Source organism: Chrysemys picta, chromosome 25 (assembly GCF_011386835.1).
Source record: "Chrysemys picta bellii isolate R12L10 chromosome 25, ASM1138683v2, whole genome shotgun sequence".
In the NCBI taxonomy this organism is placed as follows: Eukaryota; Metazoa; Chordata; order Testudines; family Emydidae; genus Chrysemys; species Chrysemys picta.
Window position 1 is genome coordinate 4,938,016 of NC_088815.1, and position 24,406 is coordinate 4,962,421.

The following is a 24,406-nucleotide window of genomic DNA, read 5'->3' on the forward strand; positions in this document are numbered from 1 at the left end:
GCAAATTTTTTCCCTTCAGGAAGTTAAATGCACACAAAGACAAGATAAATTAAACAGTAGTAAGTCACCAGGACCAGATGGTATTCACCCAAGAGTTCTGAAGGAACTCAAAAATGAAATTGCAGAACTAGTAACCGTGGTGCATAGCCTATCACTTAAATCAGCTTCTGTACCAGATAACTGGAGGACAGCTCATGTGACCCCAATTTTTAAAAAAGGCTCCAAAAGTGATCCTGCCAATTAAAAGGCCCGTAAGCCTAACTTCAGTACCAGGCAAATTGGCTGAAACGATAGTAAAGAACAGAATTACCAGACACATAAATGAACAGGATTTGTTGGGAAAGACTCAACAGGACTTTTAAAAAGGAAATCATGCCTCACCAATCTATTACAATTCTTGGGGGGGAGGGGAGTATCAACAAACATGTGGACACGGTGATCCAGTTGATAAAGTGAAGCTGGACTTTCAGAAAGCCTTTCAGAAGGTCCTTCACCAATGGCTCTTAAGCAAAATAAGTAGTCATGGGATAAGAGGGAAGGTCCTCAAGGATCAGTAACTGGTTAGAAGACAGGAAACAAAGGACAGGAATGAAAAGTCAGTTTTCACAATGGAGACAGATGAATCTGGTTCTGCAGGGATCTATACTGGGACCAGTGCTGTTCAAGATATTCATAAATGATCTGGAAAAAGGGGTAAACAGTGAGGTGGCAAAATTTGCCCACGATACAAAATTACTGAAGGTAATTAAGTTCAAAGCAGACTACAAAAAGTTACAAAGGGATCTCACAAAACTGGGTTACTGGGCAATAAAATGGCAGATGAAATTCAGTGCTGATCAATACAAAGTAATACATGTTGGAAAACATAATCCCAACTATACATACAAAATGATGGGGTCTAAATTAGCTGTTACCACTCAGGAAAGATCTTGGCGTCATTGTGGATAGTCCTCTAAAAACATCCGCTTAATGTGCAGGGCAGTCAAAAAAAAGCTAACCATGTTAGGAACTATTAGGAAAGGAATCAATAAGATAGAAGATATCTGAGCCCCTATATAAATCCATGGTATGCCCACACCTTGAATACTATGTGCCATTCTGGTCGCTCCACCTCAAAAAAAAGATATATTAGAAGTGGAGAAGGTTCAGAGAAGGGCAACAAAAATGATTAGGGGGATCAACAGCTTCCATATGAGGAGAGGTTAAAAAGACTGGGACTGATCATTTTGGAAAAGAGACTATTAGGGGGATATGACAGAGGTCTATAAAATCATGACTGGTGTGGAGAAAGTGAATACAGAAGTGTTATTTATCCCTTCACATAAAAGAATCCGGGGTCATCCAATTAACTTAACAGGAGCAGGTTTAAAACAAACATCAGGAAATACTTCTTCACACATCGCACAGTGAACCTGTGGAACTACTTGCCAGGAGATGTTGTGAAGGCCAAAACTATAACCGGGTTCACAACAGAATTAGTTCATGGAGGATAGGTCAATCAATGGCTATCAGCCAAGATGATCAGGGATGCCACCCCGTGCTCTGGGTGTGCTAAACCTCTAACTGACAGAAGATGGGACTGGATGACAGGGGATGGATCACTCAATAATTGCCCTGTTCTGTTAATTCCCTCTGAAGCACTTGGAATTGGCCACTGTTGGAAGATACGATACTGGGCTAGATGGACCATTGGGCTGACCCAGCATGGCTGTCCTTATGTTCACTGGTAACGAATGTGCCTTCTCAACCATAACTACAGAACTGTTAGTACAATACTATATTGTTATATCTCCAATTACCAGAGAAATATTTGTATTTGTTCTTGGAGCATCTTTGTTTTGAATGATAACATGGTCGCCTTCGCTGCACTCCTTCCAGAAACATGTCTCTCCTTACTGGATTAGAATTCTGTTGTGTCTGCCTCAGGATCTCCCCTTCTCCACTCCCTTCCCATCGCTTATAAAAAAAAAAAAAAAAACACTTTGAAAGACAAATACTGGGGAGGAAAGAAAAAAAGGAAAAGCCTTGTCCCAGTGTTTCTGGCTGCAGAGATGCAAGAGAAGCCACTGCAAAGGCAAGGCAAGTGCTAGGAGCAGGAATGTGTATTCAAGAATATAATGAGGGGGATCAGAGACTGAAGAGTGAACTGAGGTGTTACTTTAGATTAATGGAGAGAAGTGTTAAGATATTACTCTTCTCTTTGTTCTACACAGGCTGTTACTTCCTGCCAGTTAGAATTCCCTTCCCTCACCTCCAGAAATACTCCTCTTTCCCCCCAGCCCCTCCATTTTTTTTTAATCCCACTTTCTGTATCCTGGTCCATGGGTTTCCAGAATCAGCACCAAGGAAAGTGGGGGAACAGACATCTCCCCTGCAAAGTTCTATTTGTGAGGCAGGGCACAAGAAAGTGGGCAAAAGAATTAAAACTAAGTCACTAAGGTCTACACTAGCACTTTTGTCAGTATAACTTATGTCACTCGGGAGTGTGAAAAAACCCACACCCCTGAGCGACATAAGTTACACCAACAGAAGCGCTGGTGTGGACAGTACTACCTTGGTGGGAGACACTCTCCTGCATACATAGCTACCGCCGCATATTGGGGGTGGTTTAATTACGTCTCCCGCATATAGCATGACCACACAGGAAATCTTACAACAGCACAGCTGCAATGGTGGTCTCTAGTGTAGACATGGTCTAAGAAGCTTAAGTCTCATCTTCCAAAGTGACTTAGGCGCTTGGGAGAACGACAATAGAACATAGCCTCTTACCCTACCTCACTTTTTAAACTGGACTCAAGTGCCTAAGCCACTTAGACACTTTTGAAAACTGTAGTCTAAGTTCCTCATCTTCCTAAATGAGCATCAGTTGGTCTATATTAATAATAATAATAATAATAATAATAATGCAAATACATTAAGACTGAAGGATTTTGTATTTTTCAAGCTAACGACACCTAACACATGCTTAGCAAATGCCTTGCAAAATTCTACTTAACCACTGCAAGTTTTTTTCCTTTGAAAAAAAGAGTAAAAGGGTTTTTTTCATAATAAATTAGGGTCACAGTAAAATATGAACAAGCAGATTTGTACCTGGACTGATAATTTGTTTTTAAAAGTCGTGTTTTGCAATGCTGCTGAATCAGAAATGATACACAAGTAAAATAAATGAATCAAACAGCCTAAAATAAGTAATTTAAGTACAGAAATATCAATGCTAAATATCAAGTCACGTTTTTGCCCCTCGTGTCTACCTTTCACGATATATCACAATAGCAGAAACAAAAACCCATAACACCCACTTCTGCAAAATCCAAATGTGGGAAATAATCTAATTTAGTAGGAAAACATTATACAACCAACTATTAAAAGCTTCTGTTTTCTTCACTACAGGGAATAGTGCTGGCAACTATTTATCAGTCTGAAATTCAATCCGTGACTGGATTTCAATAGAAGACACTGCATTTAGCTCTTCAAGACTTTCTCTCATTGTAATTTTTAGCTTCTTTGACTTAAGATGTGCAAGTTGGCTTCTCAGCATGTTAAATAATGAACAAAGTGTCACTTTAATATCCACAGATCTGCTACAGATGGCAGAGTGCTCTTTCTCTCTACCCCCTTCCAAAAGAGACCCCTCTACCCATGCACACAGAACCCCTCAACTGCACCTTTAGGATGTGGCCTGATAAATGGTTGCATGCCCATATGAAGTAATCAAATCTTCAAACAGCTCACCCAGAGCACCAATTAAAGAGACAATCTCATCTTTCACAGAATTTATGACTTTCAGTGTTGTTGCCACAGGTATCTAAGGCCGAGTGTTGTTTAAAGTGAGCTTTAAAAAGGGATGCAGACTCACCTCCCTCCAGGGAGGACGCATTTGACTTTGTTCCGTAGACTATAACTTAAAACTTGTTACATGCAGCAACTTGTAACTCTTTGAAAATCTCCCTCGTTAGCCAGCCTCAAATATGTTATACGAACTTGCCCTGATCAAAGCAAGTCTCTCTACAATAAACCTCAGCTCCCGATCTTGCTAGCAAATAGGTGCATAACAAACTTTGAAAGAGGAGGGGGCAGGACCACAGCGTAGTGGCAAAAGGGGATTTCTCCCCCACAGCTCCCTTTTACAGTCCTCAGGTTAGAATGTTCCCTTGACTACAAAGCAAGAAGGGAAACAAAATTAATCACAAATTTTGTTACTCAAGACAACAAAGCCATTTCATTGCCACGCTTTTCTTTGTTGCAAGCAGAATAATCCATCAGCAGGAGCTATGCTGGGCTACCAGTAACCAGACACACAACTGAAGCTCAGCATTCTTGTAGCTCTCGAAGATATTCCTGAACCCTCTTCAAATTTGGTGGAAATATGTAGCACTGCTACCGAGTTCTTAGAAATGTAAGAGGCTAAGATGGCCAAGTGCAGCATTACCTCACCAACACACCACCATCATGGGTGTTTTGTTTTTCCCATAGAGCTCTTTTCAAGTTCTCCATAACCCCAAAGCACTTTATAAAGCAAGGAGCGAGTCAGATACTGTGACCCTATAGAAAACTCAGCAGCCATTATCTCTTCTGTTCCCCTGGCAAGTCATGCACTGCTCTGGCAGTTACGGAACAACAGTAGCAACTCCAAAGCTAAGGTTGGAAGGATACGGATTCTACTACCACCCCTTTTAAACGTCAATTTAAAAAAAAAAAAAAAAAGGTAATTTCCACGTAAAATGTAATACACGTGGTGCCCTGTGAGAGGCAGAATTTATTTGGAGTATTTTTGAAAAGGAGGGCAGTTGGATCAGGTTAGTCATCTGTGAGCTATGATATATCAAATAACTGGCATTTTAATTTTGGAAAAAAGTCAACCTTTTTGCCATTGCAAATATCTGACAGCTTGGCCTAGAAAGTCAAACTCAAGCCAATAGGCATATATTGGATATGCAGGGGGAAATAACTGAAAACAAAGTTCTTAGGATAGGGGAGTTTGTAACATCAAGGGAATTTAGGAGCACAGGTTTATTTAAAGATACTGGGATTTGTGCTCCTAACCACCTTAGGTAATCCCTCATGGAGCCTAGCTTTAGACTCCAGTTTTTAAAATCCTGGCTTAAGTAACGACACCTTCCCATGTCTGGGATGTTTACTCTGGAAAGCTCTCGTTGCAACACAAAGTCTCTGTGAAGATGTTACCTTTCCTGAGGAGTCCTGTGTGTGTCAAAAATCCTGCAGACATGGCTTGCAAGATCTGTGCAACTAAGAACACAAGTTTCATCCATGCAGTAACCATTTTCCTCCATCTAATCAGGGGAGGGAAACAAGACTGACAGGGCAGAGTTAAGGTTGCCATTGGAAATGTAAACCGATTTTCCCCTGAGTGATTTAAGAGAAAGCAGGGGGAGAAGGAGGAGTGTTTAATTATAAAATAGCCCCAGAAAATGTCAACTTTACTAAATATAAAAGTGAGAAAATCTCAACATTAGCACCTGGGATTTATTTAGCACTTCACACACACACAGAAGGTGGTCACATTTGCCCCAAGGAGCTTCTAGTCTGAATAAAGCCCACAGGACATGGGACAACAGCTCAGGAAAGAGAGGTTGAGAGTATTATCAATTAGGATTTGAAAAGCATTCTAACTTGGTTGGTTTTGTCATAGCAATTCTCTTGTAATACTGTTTTAAAGTTAATATTGATGCCTATTTACCAGCCTCGTGTTTGGGAAGACCACCTTATTTTACCAAGTGCTGACAATTTGGCCAAACCACCCACAAGCATTGTTTCTTTGCTCTTTTCAATTCTGATTTCCACCAGGGAGTGAAACATTCTAACAACTCATCTGAAAAAAAGCACTATAGCCCAGCAATGAGAGCCTACATTATAGTGAGAGACTGTAGTGAGGGTGCTAGCAACTATAGGGAGCTATTGTCCATCACCAAATTAAACTAAAGTATGGCATGAAGGCACTCTGCCCCCTTGACATGGCTCTAGGTCTTCAAATTAGCAGAGATCTCAAGGAAGACCATGACTCAGGCCTCTTTTATGCCCAACAGTTGCACCAGTTTAACCAAAATCAGTTTTTAAAACAGATTTAGCTAGATGGATGCAAACCCTGGGCGCACGCACTACATGATTTACAACTGGCTTACATCAATGTAAGTTACTAAATCAAGCTAAATCAATATAAGCCAGGTGTAACAATGACCACCACACCATCCAGGGTCTTCTCTACACACGGACACCTTGCACCAGTTCAAATGAAACCTGTTTAACTAGTACAAGGCATGCGTGTGTGTAGACAAGACCCTGGATGGTATGACAGGTCATTGTTACACTTCAGATGTAAACACCCACCAGTCAGCATGAAAACACACAAACATCCGAGAGCAGAATGAAAAGTCACTTAACTCTTGACAGGAAAAATATACACTTCGCCCTTTAAAAAGTGAGACTCTAGGCCATTCACTGCATGAAAAGCCTTTCATTAACAGTGCACTGAACTGCATTTCAGAATCAAGATGCCCATCGGCAGAACTGAAGGCTCACACTAAGCCCGGAGAACGGGACAGTGGCAGTTGTGCAATCGCCTTTACTGTAATTGTATAATATCACTCCTTGATGATTTTTATGAACCATTCAGAAAGCCCATCTCAAAAACAGCAGCTTAGAGGAAGGGTGGTGTCAACTTTACCTTTCACTCACATGGGGGGGGGGGGGGGGGTAGGAAATTGTACATGTTCTAGGCTGACACTGGGCATCTGAGTGAAAGAGGCTAGCCACCACAGGCTATTTCCCCAGCACTCCTACTCCTTGTCATGAACTGGCCAGCTCTGCAAATCAAGTAGGCAAGCCAACAGCCACGCAGGAAATGACTGAATGCAAGCTTACTCTCTCACGAGCCTGTGGTGTCTCTTTTGTTGATTATTTTAGCAGCAAAGTACGAGATGCGTAAGCTGGAATGTTCACTACAGAGATCAATTTCCACCAGTGTTAAATTACACCTCTCCTTTACTCTCCACCTATATTTCTCTATTTCCTTAAACCCCCCTCCCTCCTTCAATTACCAATATATCCTTCCCTATCTTTTTCATTGTCAAGGTAAACTAAATAGCACTCTCACACCATACTAGGTTTGTCTTCATGAATCAAATTAAAACATGTCGTGCTTTATAACAAATTAATATTTTTAAAAAACCTAAACTTATTTTTAAAGTCTCTACATAGAGGAAAATGTTTGTTCAAAAAACTGTTTAGAGCGTGAGCTAAATTCTGGAAGCCCCAGATACTGATGAAGTTCAGGGACAGAAGAGCTGTGAGTGATACCACGGGGACACCACTGTGCAACATTTCTTCGTGTAGATTGAAAGTTCCCACACACACAACAGTGCCAGCTCTGCTATCCAAAATCTCTCACTACCTGGCTCCAGGAGCTCCTGAAACTCCAGGCCTCTCTCCATCCTGACATCCCAGTAGGAGGCAGCTCAAGAGGTGGAAAAAGCAAGACATTTGACTGCAGTATTTTCATGCTGAGCCATTTCCAGCAGCCTGAACAATACTCATTAACAGGACTTCCCAGGCTACCCCATTTAATCACAGCATACGGTGCCGGAGCTTCACCATCCTAGTGTGGTTTGGGGGGGGGTTTCTTAAGAGCAATGGCGCAGCCAGGTTTATAGGAGTGGGACATTCCAGCACATCTTGGGTAGCTTCAGTTAATCAGTATTGGAATAGTGGAGATTTTAACAATCTACAAAGGCATCAGCATAGGTAAGAGAGAAGGAATATGGGGGTAGGAGGATAAAAGGCAATAAGCCCCTCCTGCATGCCACAGACTTTATTCTATAGAGAACCCCTCCCATACAACTGTCTAACAAATGCAACATCTCTGAGCACAGCCACACAGCCCCAGAGTATGCCAGGAATATTTTATTTTAATACTGAATTAAGAAGCCTCTCCCAGTTAGTGCCAACATTTCAGCCATGGGAAGCTGACTCCCATGGAATCATAGGGGAAGGGACTTTGAGAGGTCATCTAGTCCAGTCCCCTGCACTCATGGCAGGACTAAGTATTATCTAGACCATTCCTGACAAGCGTGTGTCCAACCTGCTCTTAAAAATCCCCAATGATGGAGATTCCACAACCTCTCTAGGCAATTTATTCCAGTGCTTCACCACCCTGACAGTTAGGAAGTTTTTCCTAATGTCCAACCTAAATCTCCCTTGCTGCAATTTAAGACCATTGCTTCTTGTCCTATCCTCAGAGGTTAAGAAGAACAATTTTTCTCCCGTCTCCTTGTAAAAACCTTTTATGTACTCGAAAACATATGTCCCCTCTCAGTCTTCTCTTTTCCAAACTAAACAAACCCAATTTTTTCAATCTTCCCATATCTGTCGAAAAAGTTAGGCTCCATGGGGGATTACCTAAGTTGTTTAGGAGCACAAATCTCAGCCTCTTTAAATGAACCTGCGCTCCTAAATCCCCTTGATGTTTTTGAAAACTCTCCCCCATCCTCCCAAACTCAGTATTTAGGCACTTACACTTGCCAAGCACCCAGCAGCTCCAGCTGACTTCAGCAGGTGTTCAGTACTTCTGAAAACCCGGGGCCAGATCCTCAGCTGGTGGAAGTTATCCCAGCCATTTATTTAGGTCCCTAAATATTGAGATAGGCGCCTACCTTTTAGGGTCAAGATTTTCAAAACTGGGTGTCCAAACTACTGACGTATACCAGCCCCAGCAGGCCATCAATGCCATCCTACTGGAGGTGGATGGGCAAGGTGACACGGAATGAGTACTTGTACCATCTACTTAAATATAACAAAAGGATCTGGGATCGTCAAAGGGGCTGAAGGGAGTCCAACACCCAAATCCTATTGGAATTCAAACTCCCTTTAGCCTCTTTGAAAGTCCCGATCAAGAGAATTAACCTTCTAGTTATTCATGAAGTTTCACCTCAGTTACACAACAGCAAAAGATTCCTGGACACACACATATACACACAAGGGATTACGGAATTAACATTCGTACTCAGAGCAGCAGCGGTACAATAGAACCATGAAAATACATTAAAGAACATCCACGGAACTGACAACTCCCTTTGCTTTGGGGCTTTGTATTTGTTTTTAACTCTGAAAAGAGGCATTAAGAGGGGGGGAAAAAAAGACAATACCTGATCCGCCAAACTGCGTGCTCGCTAGCGTCGTGGGTCTGTTTTTCCCATTAGCCACTGGCAGGGGGAACATCTAGAAAAACAGGAAGATGAGAGAGAGGGAGAAAGAAGAGAGATTTCAATAGGTTAGCTTTTCTGTGTTGTGGTAAGGGAGGGACGAGAAAGAAGTAAAAGTATTGTGAGTGCAGAAATCTCTCCAACTGCTTTCCCAGCTGATCTATATAGCAGGGAGGAGTGTCCCCCAACTCTGAGCGGATATATATCCATTCCCGAACAAGTAAACTTTTGTGTACACAGATCTTCCCATTTTTTTCACGAAGAAGCAGCTTCTGGGATATTTTTCATTTCCACTGGAGAAGAGAGGTTTCCTCTTCCCACCCCTGCACTTAGGCCTCATTATTTCTTTCCCACATTATTACAGGAGGCAAAAAATCTAGGAAAAGCACAAGGCCAAAGTATGATTTGTTTCCTTATTAATAAATTAGCATAAAGGATGTAGTACCCAATTCTCCATCTACACAGAGGTTCACCCCACTCTTTTCCCCAAATTAAACACATGTGAAGACCTGGTTTATTTCCCCCTCCTTATTTGGTGCTATCCTATATCCCAGGAAGAAGTTAGCAGCTACCATAGTGACTCCAGCTGGAGAGGACACTGATGACTAAGCTACACATTTATTTGCTGCTTACCTTCAGTGCACAACAACCTCATTTAGGACTCCAGAAGATATCTCCCCCCCCACACACACACACACGGTTTTGGGAGGAAAATGTGATCCATCCACTTTCCCTCTCCACCCAGAGACACTGCACCAATGTAAATAAGCCAAGATAGTGGACATTCTGCAAAAATGTGTAGGCAGATAAAGTCTGCCTGATTCCAACATTATGTAACACATGCTAACACATGATCAGAAAGATTAATGTGCTTTACAGTATCTGTCATTTTAGCTACCTGTTTGCTACATTGTTACTGCTACAATTTATAGCTAATCTCCCTCTGCCAGAGAGCTTCCTCAAAAATACTGCATACCTAGTCAGCTAAGGTGGACAAATATTTTTAAAATAAACGGGGTGGGTTTCAAAAATTTGTTGTTTAAAAAAAAATGTATATACACCTGTGTGCAGCAGAAGAGAAAACTAATTCTTTTCTACAAACATTGAGCTTCAGCCAGTAAAACAACTGGTGGGAAAATGCTCAATAAATTAACATTTTAAAATGTTTTTAATACTCAACTCAGATATTTTCACCATCAAATCATTTACATTATTTTTAGCTTCATAATGTCTGAATAACTCAAAGTTTTAATACTTTAAAGATTAAACAATTTAATGACACTTTAATAGAGAAATGCAGCATTTCATGCCCTGACATATTTGATGCTTTCTTGTGACCAGGAATGTTCCTTTACACAGTTGTCTGCTCAGCTTTGGTTACTAATCTCAAAAATACAGGAATATGTGGGGGAGATTTTTCAAAGGCAGAAAGACCAATTAGCCAATCAACTTCCATTGAAAAGCCATGGAATTTGGGTGCCTAACTCCCATACATGTGAAAATATGTAAGTATTTGTGTGCGAGCATGCATATATACACACACTTAAAAAAATATCTAAACCGAAGGCTCACAAGATGCTTAGATTTTCAGTGCTAGGAAAGAAATTCCTTAGAGCAACAGCAATGTTAGTTTATATAGATAGTGTTGTTGTAGCCATGCTGGTCCTAGGATATTAGTGAGACAAGGTGGGTGAGATAATATCTTCTAGGTCCAATAAAAGATATTACCTCACCCAGCTTGTCAGTTTAGAGAGAGAGAGAGATTTTTAAAATAAGGGATATTAAAATGATATTGTTAGAAATTCACTTAATTAGCTCAGTAAGACAGCGAGGGAGATTGCCTTACTCCCTCCCCCCCAGGAGATGGGAGAAATGTTACTTTAACTGAAATGGTCAGTAATCTTCATTTCCAAGAATTGAAAAGAAGTTCTCTGTTTGGGGAGGGGCTTGAATTTATTGGTATCGAGCATCAATTTGTACATGCTGGCTTCTTAAGCCACACAGTTTGCTTATTTTTCATAAGCATTTCTGGTTAATAATTGCTGATGCAACAACAAAAAGCCCACAAGGTTAGAGTGAAAACACCAATGGAGAAAATGTGTAGTTTTGTTCCATTGTGCAATACACATTTTCTCTTCTACTTCTGCAAAAGGGGTCTCCCCCCAGCACCGCTATTTTTGGCAATCCCCAACACACCCACACACCGAACACATATGAATGAGGGATGCCTTCCCACCTCTTGCCTTCATCTTCCTTATTCTGTTTTGAAAGATACTGTCAGTGGGAGTCTGAAGTAACCCTTTCCTGCTCTCATTACCATAGGAATTAAAGAACGATCAAAGAATTATCACTCATCAAAGCAAGCTGAGATTTTAAAGCATCACAACATTTGATAAATAAGGAACCGCACACTAATGTTACTTCAATACTAATTTGCAAGCCATATATTATAGATGAAATGCAGGAAATATAACGCTTCTACTGTCAACTTCTGTTTTTCCACAGTGGTGTGGGTTTAAGTCACACTGCTATGCTTCACTTAAGGGCATAGCGTAAATCAGATTAAGAGTGTCCTCTGCCTTTGTTAGTTTGTATCACTCAACAGCAAAATCTAAGTTCACCCACACACTGTGAATTCCCTTTTTATTTTTAAATGTTACTTTAAAAATAAAATATTTAGATGGAAAAAGAACAGCATGCAATGGAAGGGCCTAAGAATCAAGCTCTTCCAATTTTGTAATTGGCTCATTACTTGTTCTTTGTTGGATTTGAACAACATAGGTTTAACGGTGTTATGTAAAAGCCCCCGTCTTAAATTTCTGTATACACTATTGCACTGATGCCTTCAGTCTTCTTGACAGATGACGACTACTTAAATGTTATCCCCACAGATATCAGTGTGTCATTCTGGGATCCAATAAAAAACAAATCCAAACGAAGTGTGGAAAAAAAACTAGAGAGATATATTTTAATGGATGGTTACATCTAAGCTACCAGCAATGTTCTGAGAGGTAAGCTTGTATGATAAGAGAAAGTGCATTTGTCCAGTCACATATTTTATATGTGGGGCCCTACCAAATTCCCAGTCCATTTTGGTCAATTCATGGTCATATGATTTTAAAAATTGTAAATTTCATGATTTCAGCTATTTAAATCTGAAATTTCATGGTATTGTAATTGCAGGGGTCCTGACCCAAAAAGGAGTTGTGGGGGGGGGGGTCGCAAGGTTATTGTAGGGGGGGTTGCGGTACTGCTACCCTTACTTCTACGCTGCTGCTGGCAGCAACACTGCCTTCACAGCTGAGCAGCTGGAGAGCGGCAGCTGCTTGCCAGACACCCAGCTCAGAGCTGTGCCCTCAGTCAGCAGCTGACACTCTCCAGCCATCCAGTTCTGAAGGCAGCAGCCCAGAAGTAAGGGTGGCATGGTATGATATTGCCACCCTTACTTCTGCACTACTACTGGCAGGGCACTACCTTCAGAGCTGGGCGCTCGGACGCCCAGCTCTGAAGTCAGCACAGAAGTAAGGGTGGCAATAACCTTGTGACTCCCCGCAACTCCCTTTTAGGTCAGGACCCCCAATTTGAGAAACGTTGGTCTCCCCCATGAAATCTGTATCGTATAGGGTAAAAGCACACAAAAGACCAGATTTCATGGTGGGAGACCAGATTTCACAGTCCGTGACGCGTTTTTCATGGCCTTGAATTTGATAGGGCCCTATTTATATGTTTATTAGCTGACAGATTTCAGTGACTTCACAGCCATTGCAGCCTACAGAGTTAATATATATTTTGAAAAATCAATTACTTTTAAGAACACTTTACCCAGACTTATTAATTTATTTTAGGTGAATTTGTCACCTGCTCAGACTATAACAAAGCAGCCATTATTATGTAGCTGCCACTCACGCATATTAAGTCCATTACAAATATTCTATTTACTGCTATTAAACCGCAATTCATTATGACCTAGCAGGCCTTTAGTTCATAAGGTAAGTATCAAATTAATAAAAAAGTTAAACCTGAAAGATATTTTGGAGCACATAAAATATCCAACCATTAACTTCTTTTCTATTAGTAGGGAATAGAAGGGATTCCACTTAACAAAATTAGCAAAGGCATAAGTGTTCTTTTAAGCAAAACTCTTCCAATTAAGGCTTTGTTTGCCTACTTAAACGTAAAGTGAACTTTATTACAGTTAGATTCTAAACAAAAAGCAGTTTTTATCATGGAAAGGCAGGCACTCTGCCTTCGCCCCAGCGAGACATATGGCACTGCTTTAACGACACTGGATGTTTTAACTCTAGGAAGTAGCTGAAGCAAACTTTTAAGGAGCTCCAGACAAAAAAAAGTCTATCCATGCAAAACAAGCCAGGTACTTGTTACGTAGCTTTAGAAAGGTTGGATCCAACTCTGCCTTGCACACATAGTTTTACTCCTCGTGAGGTGGCTGGATCCTTGTGGTTCAGCATTTAATACAGAGTGCTCTCTTCCAGATAGAATTGGTTTTACAGTCTATGGTAAAGCCCTGTCCGTACAGCAACTTACGACGTATCGTACTTAGTATCCGCACACCATATGGTTAATATTCTATTAACAACAGTGGCAGCTAACAGTGTTTCGCCCTGCCAGAGGCTTAGACTGGCACTCAGCCGCCTCCATGTATCTGGTTTGGCACACTTCTGCAGCACAGACAGGACCCCTAACCATGCCTGTGTAATTGTTTGGCTGCTGCTTCTTCCTCCCAGCTCTCATCGCGCTCTGACATCTCAGACTGCGCTGCACCAGAGGCTTGGTGCTTCCGCCGCTCTGTGTGTGCCCTCCAAGAACTATTTCCCTACCAAGGCATCATGGGATAGCTTCCCAAATTTTCCCAGAATGCCCTGAGACAAACACAGTTAGGCATCATGGAGATCAATGGAGGCTGCTGTGTGGATAAAGCTGAATGGTGTGAACTGTAGTTAAAGTGACAAGCCTCAAACTAGATTACAAAAGTCATGGCTATGACTGCAGCCTAGCCATGGGCTGAAGCCCCTTCTGAACAGGGCAAATAAATGAAGCCTCAGAAATGCCAAGCCACAAGTTGAAGACCCGATCATTAAAATTACAGACTAAAAAGGAAAATTAAATGTAATACTTTGAACCAATACTAAGTTTTCGGGGACGCCTTCTCCCAGATTTGCAATCCCCTTCCGGCCCGCTGCAGTGGTAAAAGCAAGCTTTCAAATTCACTGTATTTTGAGGCACTGTGTTCAGAGGCTCTTGTAACGAGCTCTGCTCTGCACACCCCAAAGCAGTTATCAGTCTCCAGGCCTGCGAGTTCGGTCTGGAGTTATAACTTCAGACCACTTAAACAGACATTACAACACACTTTGCTTTTCACCGTTTATTGGCAAGTTACTTTGGTAGAAAGCTTTGGATGGGTGATTTTGCAGTTCAATTAATACCTAATTTTCTCTCTTTTTTTGAGGTCTAAATCCGTCTCCTCAGGATAGGAGAGCTTACCTTATTTACAGTATTTTTTTCCCCAATTAACCCCACAGACTAGGCTATCCCTCATATACACAACCACTAGTGTCAGGACATAAAATTCACCCAACTGGGTGGCACACACAGCTCAGAGCTGGTCCAGAAATCGCTACAGGGGTGGTAGGCATTTTTCCTAGAAAAACAGATTGAAAACACCGGCCTAAACAGATGCTGCTGAACACAAAGTCCTTGCCTCAATAGTCTTCATTCCTTTATCCTAGTCTGACACAGAACACTGGGACAACTTTTTATTCCTGCTTATTCAGAGATGAAGGAGGGGGGAAAAAAACAAACCCAAGAGATCCAGACCACAAGACAATAAGTTACATCCCAGTTACAAGACATGTGAGCACCCTGCAATGCTCCAAAGATTTAACTATGTAACTTCTATACTATGCTTAACAAGGATGTAGTATCAGTACAAACATTATCTACTAGCTAGTGAGTTTTATGTTATTGTAGGTTTTTAAATTCTCGTTCTTAGTGGGATATTTATTATTTTTAGAGGCCTCTTCAGGCAAAATAGTATGTTCATGTCTGAGTGCAGATGGACACAACAGGCCCAATTCCAAAGCTTCCCACTGACTTGACAATGCAGGATCAGGCCTAATTTGTTATGGAATTAACCCACCCCCAGAAACAGAGCTATGCAGGGAACTGTCTCGGGCCCCAATCCTGCAAGCAGCAGACCCCAGAGCTCACATGGAGCCCCACTGACATCAAAGGTCTGCCCACGTGCCGCTAACTGCACGAGTGTCATATGGGGACAATGCTCCAAATGCCAGGCTCACACTGGACTGACTCTGGTTCAGTGACTTCAGCAGTTACACATTTACCCTAATGTAAGAGAACAAGAATTTTACCCAATGTATTAAATCTTTGCTCCAGGTCAAAGTCTAGGCCCGGGGAGAGTTTTATAATATAAAAGGGAAATGTGTTGTTATTATAATGGCCCTGAACAATTACAGGAGTTGCAAATAAGGGTATTTTCAAATTTGCTATAAAGTAAGTTGCAAATAGAGTTTGGGAATTCTTTTTGGAAAGGAAGGAAGAGAAATAAGAAAATGTCCAATCCTGAACTAGATTGTGGATATTGCAGATCGAAACTTGGATCTCTCATACATACAAGCGAGCCTGCCAAAGGGAACAGAAACCTCTAAAGTGAGGGAGAAAACAAGTTGCTCACCCTTCCCCAATAAACCCTGAACATATTTGTATTTTTGAGGTATAGCGTCATCACAGCCCCTCGCAATTGTAAACAATATTACTGTTACTTTTTAATTGGATCAACCTCCCATCAGCTGCAGGTGGCTGAGATACGTTCATCCTGTCCCACCACCATGGGAATTCTCATACAGGGTAAGGAGAGAATACATGTGGATACATATGATGCCTGTGCAATTTGCAACTTATTGATTACTGCAAGTTAGCTCTATTCTAAGAAGTCTTCTTATCTATGTCGTATCTTTATGCTGGGATCCAGAAGAGATGCAGTGTGTTAACACCGAGTATAAAGGAAATAAGGGGCAAGGAATTGTGACCATGTTCCCTTGTTTTATACCCCAAGGGGAAGAAAAATTATCACAAAGGCATCACTGACAAATAACTAAGTATACCCAGAATGACCCAGAAGAAGAATGTCTGCATTGCTATTTCATGGTTATTCCTTTTTGTGGAGCTGTGTTTTTCCAATTTGTGTAGTAGGTTTGCTTATCTACAAAGCAAGACACACATGCCAAGTGTCATTAGGGTGCAGCACATGACAGAGGAACCAAGCTGGAGCTCGCATTCAAAACAGTAACTTTTTCTTTCCATGGGTCACCCACCAACTACAATCAAACATCACATATAGGCCCTGATCCTGCAAACACACACGCACTTGTCTTTACACACCTGAGTAATACCACTAACTTCAATGGAACTACTCCCATGTGCAAGGCTAAGCAAATTCATTTACAGGGTTGCAGCCTTTGTTTGCTACTACTAAAAGTGACCCCAAAAAAGCACGTACATTCTCTGGGTAACTTCTTAGCCAACATTACTTTCTTTTTAATGACGGCCTCCAAATTTTACTGTAGAGCTTTGAGGATTTTTTGGGCAAGGAATAGGGGTACAGGAGTACATAATCCCTGTGAAAAAATATATATATAGGACTGCTCTGCAAAATTGCAAACTGACATAGAATAATCTGGAAGGACATGTATTCAACAATTTGGATCTGGGAAGAGGAAAAACACAGCCTGATGAATTAACTGTTAAGTAAAGTCACATCCTTGCATTAGTTACATATCCAAAGCTTCAGAAGTCATTATCCAGCACATTTTGCTATGAGCATTTAAACAGAACAGACTAATGTTTTCTGCTTCCATAGAACCTTCCCACCCAAAGATCACCATGTGTTCACTGCAAGGAAAGTCTTTACTAGGTGCTGACCAGGGTCCCCCATTGCTTAACTTGAAGAAAAAAAAAAAAAAAAAAGAAAGAAACAAGAACCCAGCTGCAGTGCACACAACATATCTGAAACCCACCATCTCCAATTTACCTCACTTTACAGGCTCACATTCTCTGCCCCCCTCCCCCACCCATTCTTCTAGATCTCAAGAACACTGGAAACAAATGAAGCTACTGTCCCTTTAAAGGCCCCCCTCTAAGGAGCTTGCTTACCATACTGAAGTCCAGCAGGTCACTGAGTTCTTTGTCTGTCCCAACTGCAGCCATTCTCTGCTGCTGCTGATTCATACTCCCACAGACTCAACAGTGGCAGTCCTAAAGAAAACCATGGGGGAGGGGAAGAGATATTTTAATGACTAGAGAAAACTACCCACCCCACTGATGAATATTTAAAAAAAAAAAAAAATCCCTTGCAAATCCCCAGCTTCCAACTTCTGCGCCTCAGAACGCAGTGAAAGTCCTCACATGGCACCCAGAGGCAGGAACAAGCCTTCTATTGACCAGACACACTTGTATGTTTGTTTTTTGCTGCCAATTCCACTAATTCAGACCAATTCTGTTGCTCCTGGCATGCCGCAAATGAAAGAAAAAAAAAGTCAACTCATTTATCAAAGGGTTCAGGCAAGTTATCATTCAGGCTCTTGGCGGGTTTGGGCTTTTTACCCCCTCCGTTTGTGGGAGTTCCCCTCCCACTTGTTTTTGTCTATTTCTCTTTAAAGTTTAAAAAGGGCCTGATTTCATGCCCTCCCCCACTCCAGGGTGCAGAGCTCCCATTTTATTTTGATTGGAGCTATGGGTGCTTGGCAACTCTGAAATCTAGCCCTTAGGTAACAAGAATTACCTACCAAAAAGGCAATAATCTCCCCACAAAAGATGGAGAAAATAAGGTTAAATAATTATTTTCACCTTCAAAGGGCTTTCCAAAAATAAAACCCTCAAAACAATCTTGCAAGGTAGGTAAATATTGTTCTGCCAAATTTTACAGATTTTTTTTAAAAAAGGGAGATAGCCAAAGAGATCAACCCCATCACGGTAGGAAAATATTTCTTCAGGAGTAGAAATGGAGGCAGGGGATGGGATAAAGAATTCACTCTTCTTCCTCTTTAAAACTCATTGATAGCTATCAAGTGCAGCTGGCCAATAATTTAACTCATTCATCACAAGTTTAATATTTTTATACCCACACAAAACTCTGTATTCCAAAGCATTCCTAGGAAGCACTGGCTCATCCATTACATTTCAGTGAGGTTTAAAAAATAAATATGCTGAAATCGATCCAGCACATACAAGACCTCTGCCACTATATAAAAAAAAAAAAAAAAGCCAAGGGATTTTTGTTTTTTTAAACCTGCCTTTATGTCATCAGTGCATCCGGCAATTATTTTTAATGCAACTTTGAAAACATTATTCTCCCTTTCCCTCTGCCCAGTGGGTCCTGAAAGAACAGCCTTCCTCCTCCTCCAAGGAGTCCCCAGAGAATCCCCAGCTTAGCAAGTCAAAAACAAGACAGAGGGGGGGTTGGGTGTGAAAGGGTCCTATTCAACCAAGCCCCAAAACCTAAGAAGCCCCAGACAACTGCAATGCTCCAAGGAGGCTGGGAGCAGCAGACAGGGTTTTACTGAGGTCACGGAGGCAACTTATACAATATGCCCCCCAAAAGAAATGAAATCTATATTTTTAAAACCCTCCTAGCATTTAACAAAACAAAAAATCCAGTGTCCTATAGAACAAGAACCCTGCCCTGATCATGTAAGAGAGAGAAGGCTGGGGTTGTTTTTGTTTGGTTTGACTTGGTTTGGTTTTGAAAAAAAAAAGACTAACAAAACTTGAACGTGCCTGAACGACAAAAGTGTGCATCATGCAAAACGTTTTTAATGGCTTTTTCTGGGCTGAGCCATGAGCGTTGGGGGAAGGGAAGAGGGGCTAACAAGTGAACAGGATTCGTGGTTCCCTCCCCCAACCTCCAAGCAGCAGCCAGTGCAAGCTGCAGCCGGGCGGCAGGGGGGGGGGGGGCTCTGCCTTTGAAGCAAATGGAGCTGCCGGAGAGTGTTATTTTTCAATCTGAAATCATTCACAGCAGTTTTTCCGCTGCATGCCGGCGGAGAAGCCCTTTTCCCGAGTTAACACACAGCAGATGTTCCCCTATTACCCCCTCATCTCCCCCCCCCCCCCCGCCCCATGCACTTCAACCTGAGACATTCGAGTTTCTTCCACCAGAGCCGAGGTGCACCTTATTGCCTTCGGACAAAGGCTCCTCCACCAGCAGCTCTCGCTCCTCTCCTCCCCCTACCCCCCTTCCTCTTCCTCCTCCTCCTCCTCCCTCTGCAAAGCGCTTTCCCAAAACTCCAGACACGGCCTACGACGTGCCTGCTGCTCGCCTCGAGCCACCTCCAAATGCAACCCCCCGAACGGACCCCAGTCACACACACACACACCCCCTCAGGTGGAAACTGCCACCAAAGAGAGCGCTCCCTTCCCCTGTGCACTTCCCAACAAAGTTTGCAAACTGCACACTCGCACTCCAACGGCAGGATAAACCAAACCCCGCTGCAGCAGGGGCCCTGCGAGTTTCAGATCGGCCTGTGGAGATGGACCAAATATTGAATACTAAGATTCACTCTATGCCCCCCCGCCAAACACACACATACACACACACAACTTTCCCATCACGGTTTGGGGCGAGATCATGCTCTCACTTCAAGCTCTTTAAACTTGGCTAGGAGAGGGGAACAATGAACCTTCTTCAAGCCAGCTGCTCTTCCAGACCCTCGTTTTCACAACCCCCCCCCCCCCGAATTTAACATGAAAAATGCACAAGATCCTGGAGAGTTTTTCCACCAACACACACGCAGAGACACACACGCCCCACACTGCCCCCCCTTTGCTGGGTAACCCCGCTACAGAGCCAGGATGAAGTTCGCAGCAGTCCAGTTTGAGGGGAGGCGAGGGGGGGTTATTACCACTGGAAAAGCAGCCCCCCCCCCCCAATTCTGCCAGGCCCTTCCACTCACCCGGCGAGGCTGGGCTGAAGTTTACGCCAGCTCCAGAGCGAGGGGGAACAATAAACCCGTGCGGTGGCAGCGGCCTTTAGAGGGTTGTTGTGGGGCTGGAATTGGAGAGGAATCTCCCCCCCCCCCAAGCCAGCTCCAGACGCGACCCCCCTCGCACCCCACATACCCTCAATACAAATCTAGGCTGCAGCCCTCGGAGGGGGTCAATCAGCTCCATGCAGCATCCGGGAAGAGGGGTCCCCCCCCAAAACCAAACAGCCACCTCGACAGGACCCACTGGGCTTTGTTCCCCCCCCCGCCACGCTCCCCCCAAAAGCTGGGGCTGACAGGGCTCTGGAGCGGGGCCAATACGGCCTCCCTACCAGAGTGACCTGGAAAGGGGGGGGGGAGAAAAGTCCCCCCCCATCAGCTTTTCCCCTGACGCTGCCTAGCAGGATCCGAGATTAAGTTCACAGCAGTTGGGGGGGGGACGGGACACTCTAAGCTCCCTGCACATAGACTTGGGGGGGGGGGGCAGAAAGGAAGCCCCCCCAGGAGCGGAGCCGAAGTTTGCACGAGTCCCAGCGCGTGTGTGGAGCAGGGACAATAAACTCCATGCAGCAGGGACCCGAAGGGGGGGGGGGGGAGAAGAGAAGCGGGTAAAGAAATAGGAAGAGCCCCCCGCCCCCAAAAAGCAACCCCTCTAAATCCGCTCCACGCCCGGCACTCCCCCAGAGACGGGGGTTTTACACTCCTGGGGGGGGGGGGAGAGCTCCCCACCGCAGGGGCCTGGGGGGGAATGCCCCCCCCGGCTGAAGTTTGCAGCAGTTCTGCGGGGGGGGGGCGGGAACCGAGCTCCTCGCAGCAGGGGCCTGGACGGGGGGGTGCCGGAAGGAACCACCCCAAATCCCCCCCCCTCGCCTGCCCCCCCAGGATTTTACCTGCTCGGGAAGAAAAGCATCCGAGGGGGGAGGGGGAACGCAGACCCTCCCCCGGGCGCTGCCGCCGGGGGCTCCCGGACAAAGCGGCTGCTGGCTCCCCCCGCCGGCTGCCTGGGGCCGCGGCGCCCCGCTCCCGTCCCGCCCGGAGCCCGCCGCGGGCTCTATTGTTCTCGCCCGGCGGCCGGCGGATACGCTGTGGCGGGCGGCGGCGGCGCGCTCGCTCCGCATGGGCCGCGCGGCTCCTAGCGCTGCTGCTGCGGCCGCTGCCTCCTCATCGTCCCCCCGCGGCGCGGGCGGCTGCTGGCGCTGGGGCGGCCGGAGACATGGGAGCCCCCCCGCCCCGCCTGCACATCGGGGCCGCGGCTGCTGCTGCGAGCGGCGCCTCCCCCCGCCGTATCCTTCCGCCGCGGGCCAGCTGCGCGGCGCGGGAGGGGCGGGGCCAGGGGCGGCCTTGCCCGCCGGGGGCCCCGGCCTCTTCCTCGGGCCCGGCCGCCGCGCTGCCCCCGGCCTGGGGCCTTCCCCGGAGCCCCGCTGCGACCCCCGCCTGCCCTGGGCCTCTCCGTCCCTCTCTCCCCCTCCCCTGTTCCTGCCCCTGCCCCCCCTCCTGCCCTGGGCTCCTCTCTTCCCCTCCTCCATTCCTGCCCCTGCTCCCCCCTCCTGCCCTGGGCCCCTCTCTCCCCTCCCCTATTCCTGCCCCTGCTCCCCCCTCCTGCCCTGGGCTCCTCTCTTCCCCTCCTCCATTCCTGCCCTGGGTCCCCTCCCCCCATTCCTGCCCCTGCTCCCCCCTCCTGCCCCGGGCCCCTTTGCTCCCTCCCCCTCTTCCTGCCCTGGGCCCCTCTCTCCCCTCCCCCATTCCTGCCCCTGCTCCCCCCTCCTGCCCTGGGCCCCCTCCCCCCATTCCTGCTCCTGCTCCCCCCTCCTGCCCCAGGCCCCTTCGCCCCCTCCCCTGTTCCTGCCCCTGCTCCCCCCTCCTGCCCTGGGCCCCTCTCTCCCCTCCCCCTATTCCTGCCCTGGGCCCCTCTCTCCCCTCCCCCCCATTCCTGCCCTGGGCCCCTCTCTCCCCTCCCCCTATTCCTGCCCCTGCTCCCCCCTCCTGCCCTGGGCTCTCTCTCCCCCTCCCCCTATTCCTTCCTCGGGCCCCCTCCCCCTATTCCTGCCCCTGCTTCCCCCTCCCCCTATTCCTTCCTCGGGCCCCCTCCCCCTATTCCTGCCCCTGTTCCCCCCTCCTGCCCTGGGCCCCTCCCCACTGTCTCTCCTGCCCCTCCCTTCCCTCTTCTCCTGCCCCTTTCCCCTCCCCCTTCTATTCCTGCTCCTCCCTCCTCCTCCTGCCCCTTCCCTCCCCCCTTTCTTCTATTCCTGCCCTGGGCCCCTTCCTCCCTGCACTTCTTCCCTGTCTCTCCTGCCTCTCCCTTCCCTCTTCTTCTGCCTCTTTCCTTCCCCCTTCCTCTTTCTTCTATTCCTGCCCCCCTTCCCTCGTCTCCTGCTGCCTTTCGTCCCCCCTCCTCCTGCCCCTTCCCTCCCTCCTTTCTTCTATTCCCGCCCCTCCTGCCCCTTCCCTCTCCCCTTTCTTCTATTCCTGCCCCCTCCCCTCCCCCTGCCCCGTCCCTCCCCCTTTCTTCTATTTCTCTCCCCTTCCCTCCCCTCCTTTCTTCTTTTCCTCCCCTTCTTCTCTTCCTGCCCCTCCCCTCCCCCTTTCTTCTGTTCCTGCTCCCCTCCTCCTGCCCCTCCCCTCCCCCTTTCTTCTGTTCCTCCCCCTCCTCCTGCCCCTTTTTCATTTCTTTTCTCCTTCTTTTCTACTCTTTTCCATTCCTTCTCCTGTCCTTTTCTGTTCTTCCCCCCACACCCACCCACCCTCCTGCCCTTTTTCTCTTTCTTTCCTCCCTCTTCTCTAGTCTCCTCTCTTGTTTTTTCTCTCTCTCCCCCTCCATTTGCCCCCCATACACACTTTAGAGTTTGTAAAAATTGTGGCCCCCCCAACACACACACTAAGTGATGCCCGCCCCCCCCCCCGGGTGGGAGTTTTGTAGCTTTTCGCTTGTGGGGTGGTGGCGGCTAGGGTAACAGTGAGGGGTGAGTTGGGGGAAGCAGAGTGTCCTTTGGGGGCAAGGGAAGATATGGGGGCTTAGAGACGTTGGAAGGAGGAGAGGCTGGGAGGAACTTGGGGGTGCTCAGAGGAGCAACAGGTGAAGGGAGAAGGTGGCTGGTTTGGACAGCGGGATTTGGGGGATGGGGAGGAGCAGACTGGGGGAAAGGGATGCCAGGGAGGGGTGGGAGAAGGGATGGAGGGCTGCTAGGGAGAGGACTGGGAGAAGTGGGGGGTGGAAGGGCGGGATGCTGGGGTGAGTGGATGGAGGGTGGCATGAGGGGGGAAGGGATGCTAGGGAGGGGGTGAGAGAGGGGAGGGGTGCTGGGGGGGGAGAAGGGATGGAGGGCTGCCAGGGATCAGACTGGGAGAAGCGGTGGGGGGGGGATGCCTGGGTGGGTGGGTGGATGGAGGGTGGCAGGGATGGGAGGGGGGAGGGATGCAGGGGTGTGTGTGGAAGGATGGTTAAGGCATTGCACTGGGAGCCAGGAGAGCAGGGCTCAGTGGCTGGCTCTGCCACAGACTTCCTTCCTGGCCTTGGGCCTGTGCCTTGGCCTGGCTGCAGCTCAGTGCCCCTGGATGGCAACCATCCTGCCCCTCCAGTGGGGTGTGAGGTGCCCAGATAGCAGGGTGATGGGCGCCCTGCCAGAGCATGGGCGGGAGGGGGGCCTGGAAAGATGGGGGGAGAACAGGAGCTTGGAGGGGGGAGGAGCAAAGGGGGAGGGGGCTAGGAGGAGCAGAGCGTGGGTGGGTGGGGCTAGGAGGAGCGGAGGGGACTATGTTTCCTGGCGGAGGGGGACGCGGGGCGCAGAATGCGGCCGAGGCAGGGGGCGGTGGCAGCAACATGACGAAATGGGAGCACCGGGAGATGGAATGATAAGGCCGCAGGGCATCGTCCAACGGGAGGGCCAAGCGGCCGCGAGTGGCAGGTGACTCGGCCAACCAGAGCCAGTCCCCTCCCCCTGCAAGCCCTTCGCCCACAGAGCAGGGAGGCTGGACTGTGTGAAGCCAGAGGCAGCTGCTTTGGGCTTTGCTTAGCGTCTCCCGCCCGCACCCTCCCTGCTGTGCCAGGGGCTCCCCCAGCACCGGGGTCAGGCGGAGGCTTGGGTGGGTCTGCTGGGGGCCGCCTGGGGGGAAGCTAACCTAGTTGCTTTGTTCACTTAAGAAATGGGGATGTTGCTGCAATCGCAGGGTCTCTTG

At 46.5% G+C, this 24,406-nt stretch overlaps 1 protein-coding gene across 15 annotated transcripts in view; it reads right to left on the bottom strand.

The window, feature by feature from the left end:
* TCF3 (transcription factor 3) overlaps positions 1–21,264 on the bottom strand; it is a 118,665-nt gene extending 97,401 nt beyond the window's left edge. For 12 of the 15 annotated variants that reach the window (XM_065578091.1, XM_065578083.1, XM_065578084.1 and 9 more), the window contains exons 1-3: positions 21,124–21,264; positions 17,406–17,507; positions 9,159–9,231 (exon numbers count right to left, since the gene is read on the bottom strand). In XM_065578091.1, the coding sequence (XP_065434163.1) occupies positions 9,159–9,231; positions 17,406–17,480 (148 nt within the window). In that variant the 5' untranslated portion in view covers positions 17,481–17,507; positions 21,124–21,264. Of the gene's footprint in view, positions 1–9,158; positions 9,232–17,405; positions 17,508–20,203; positions 20,655–21,123 lie in introns of those variants that run through there. The other 3 variants (XM_065578089.1, XM_065578076.1, XM_065578090.1) reach the window with 3 other exon arrangements.
* Positions 21,265–24,406: the final 3,142 nt, after the last annotated feature.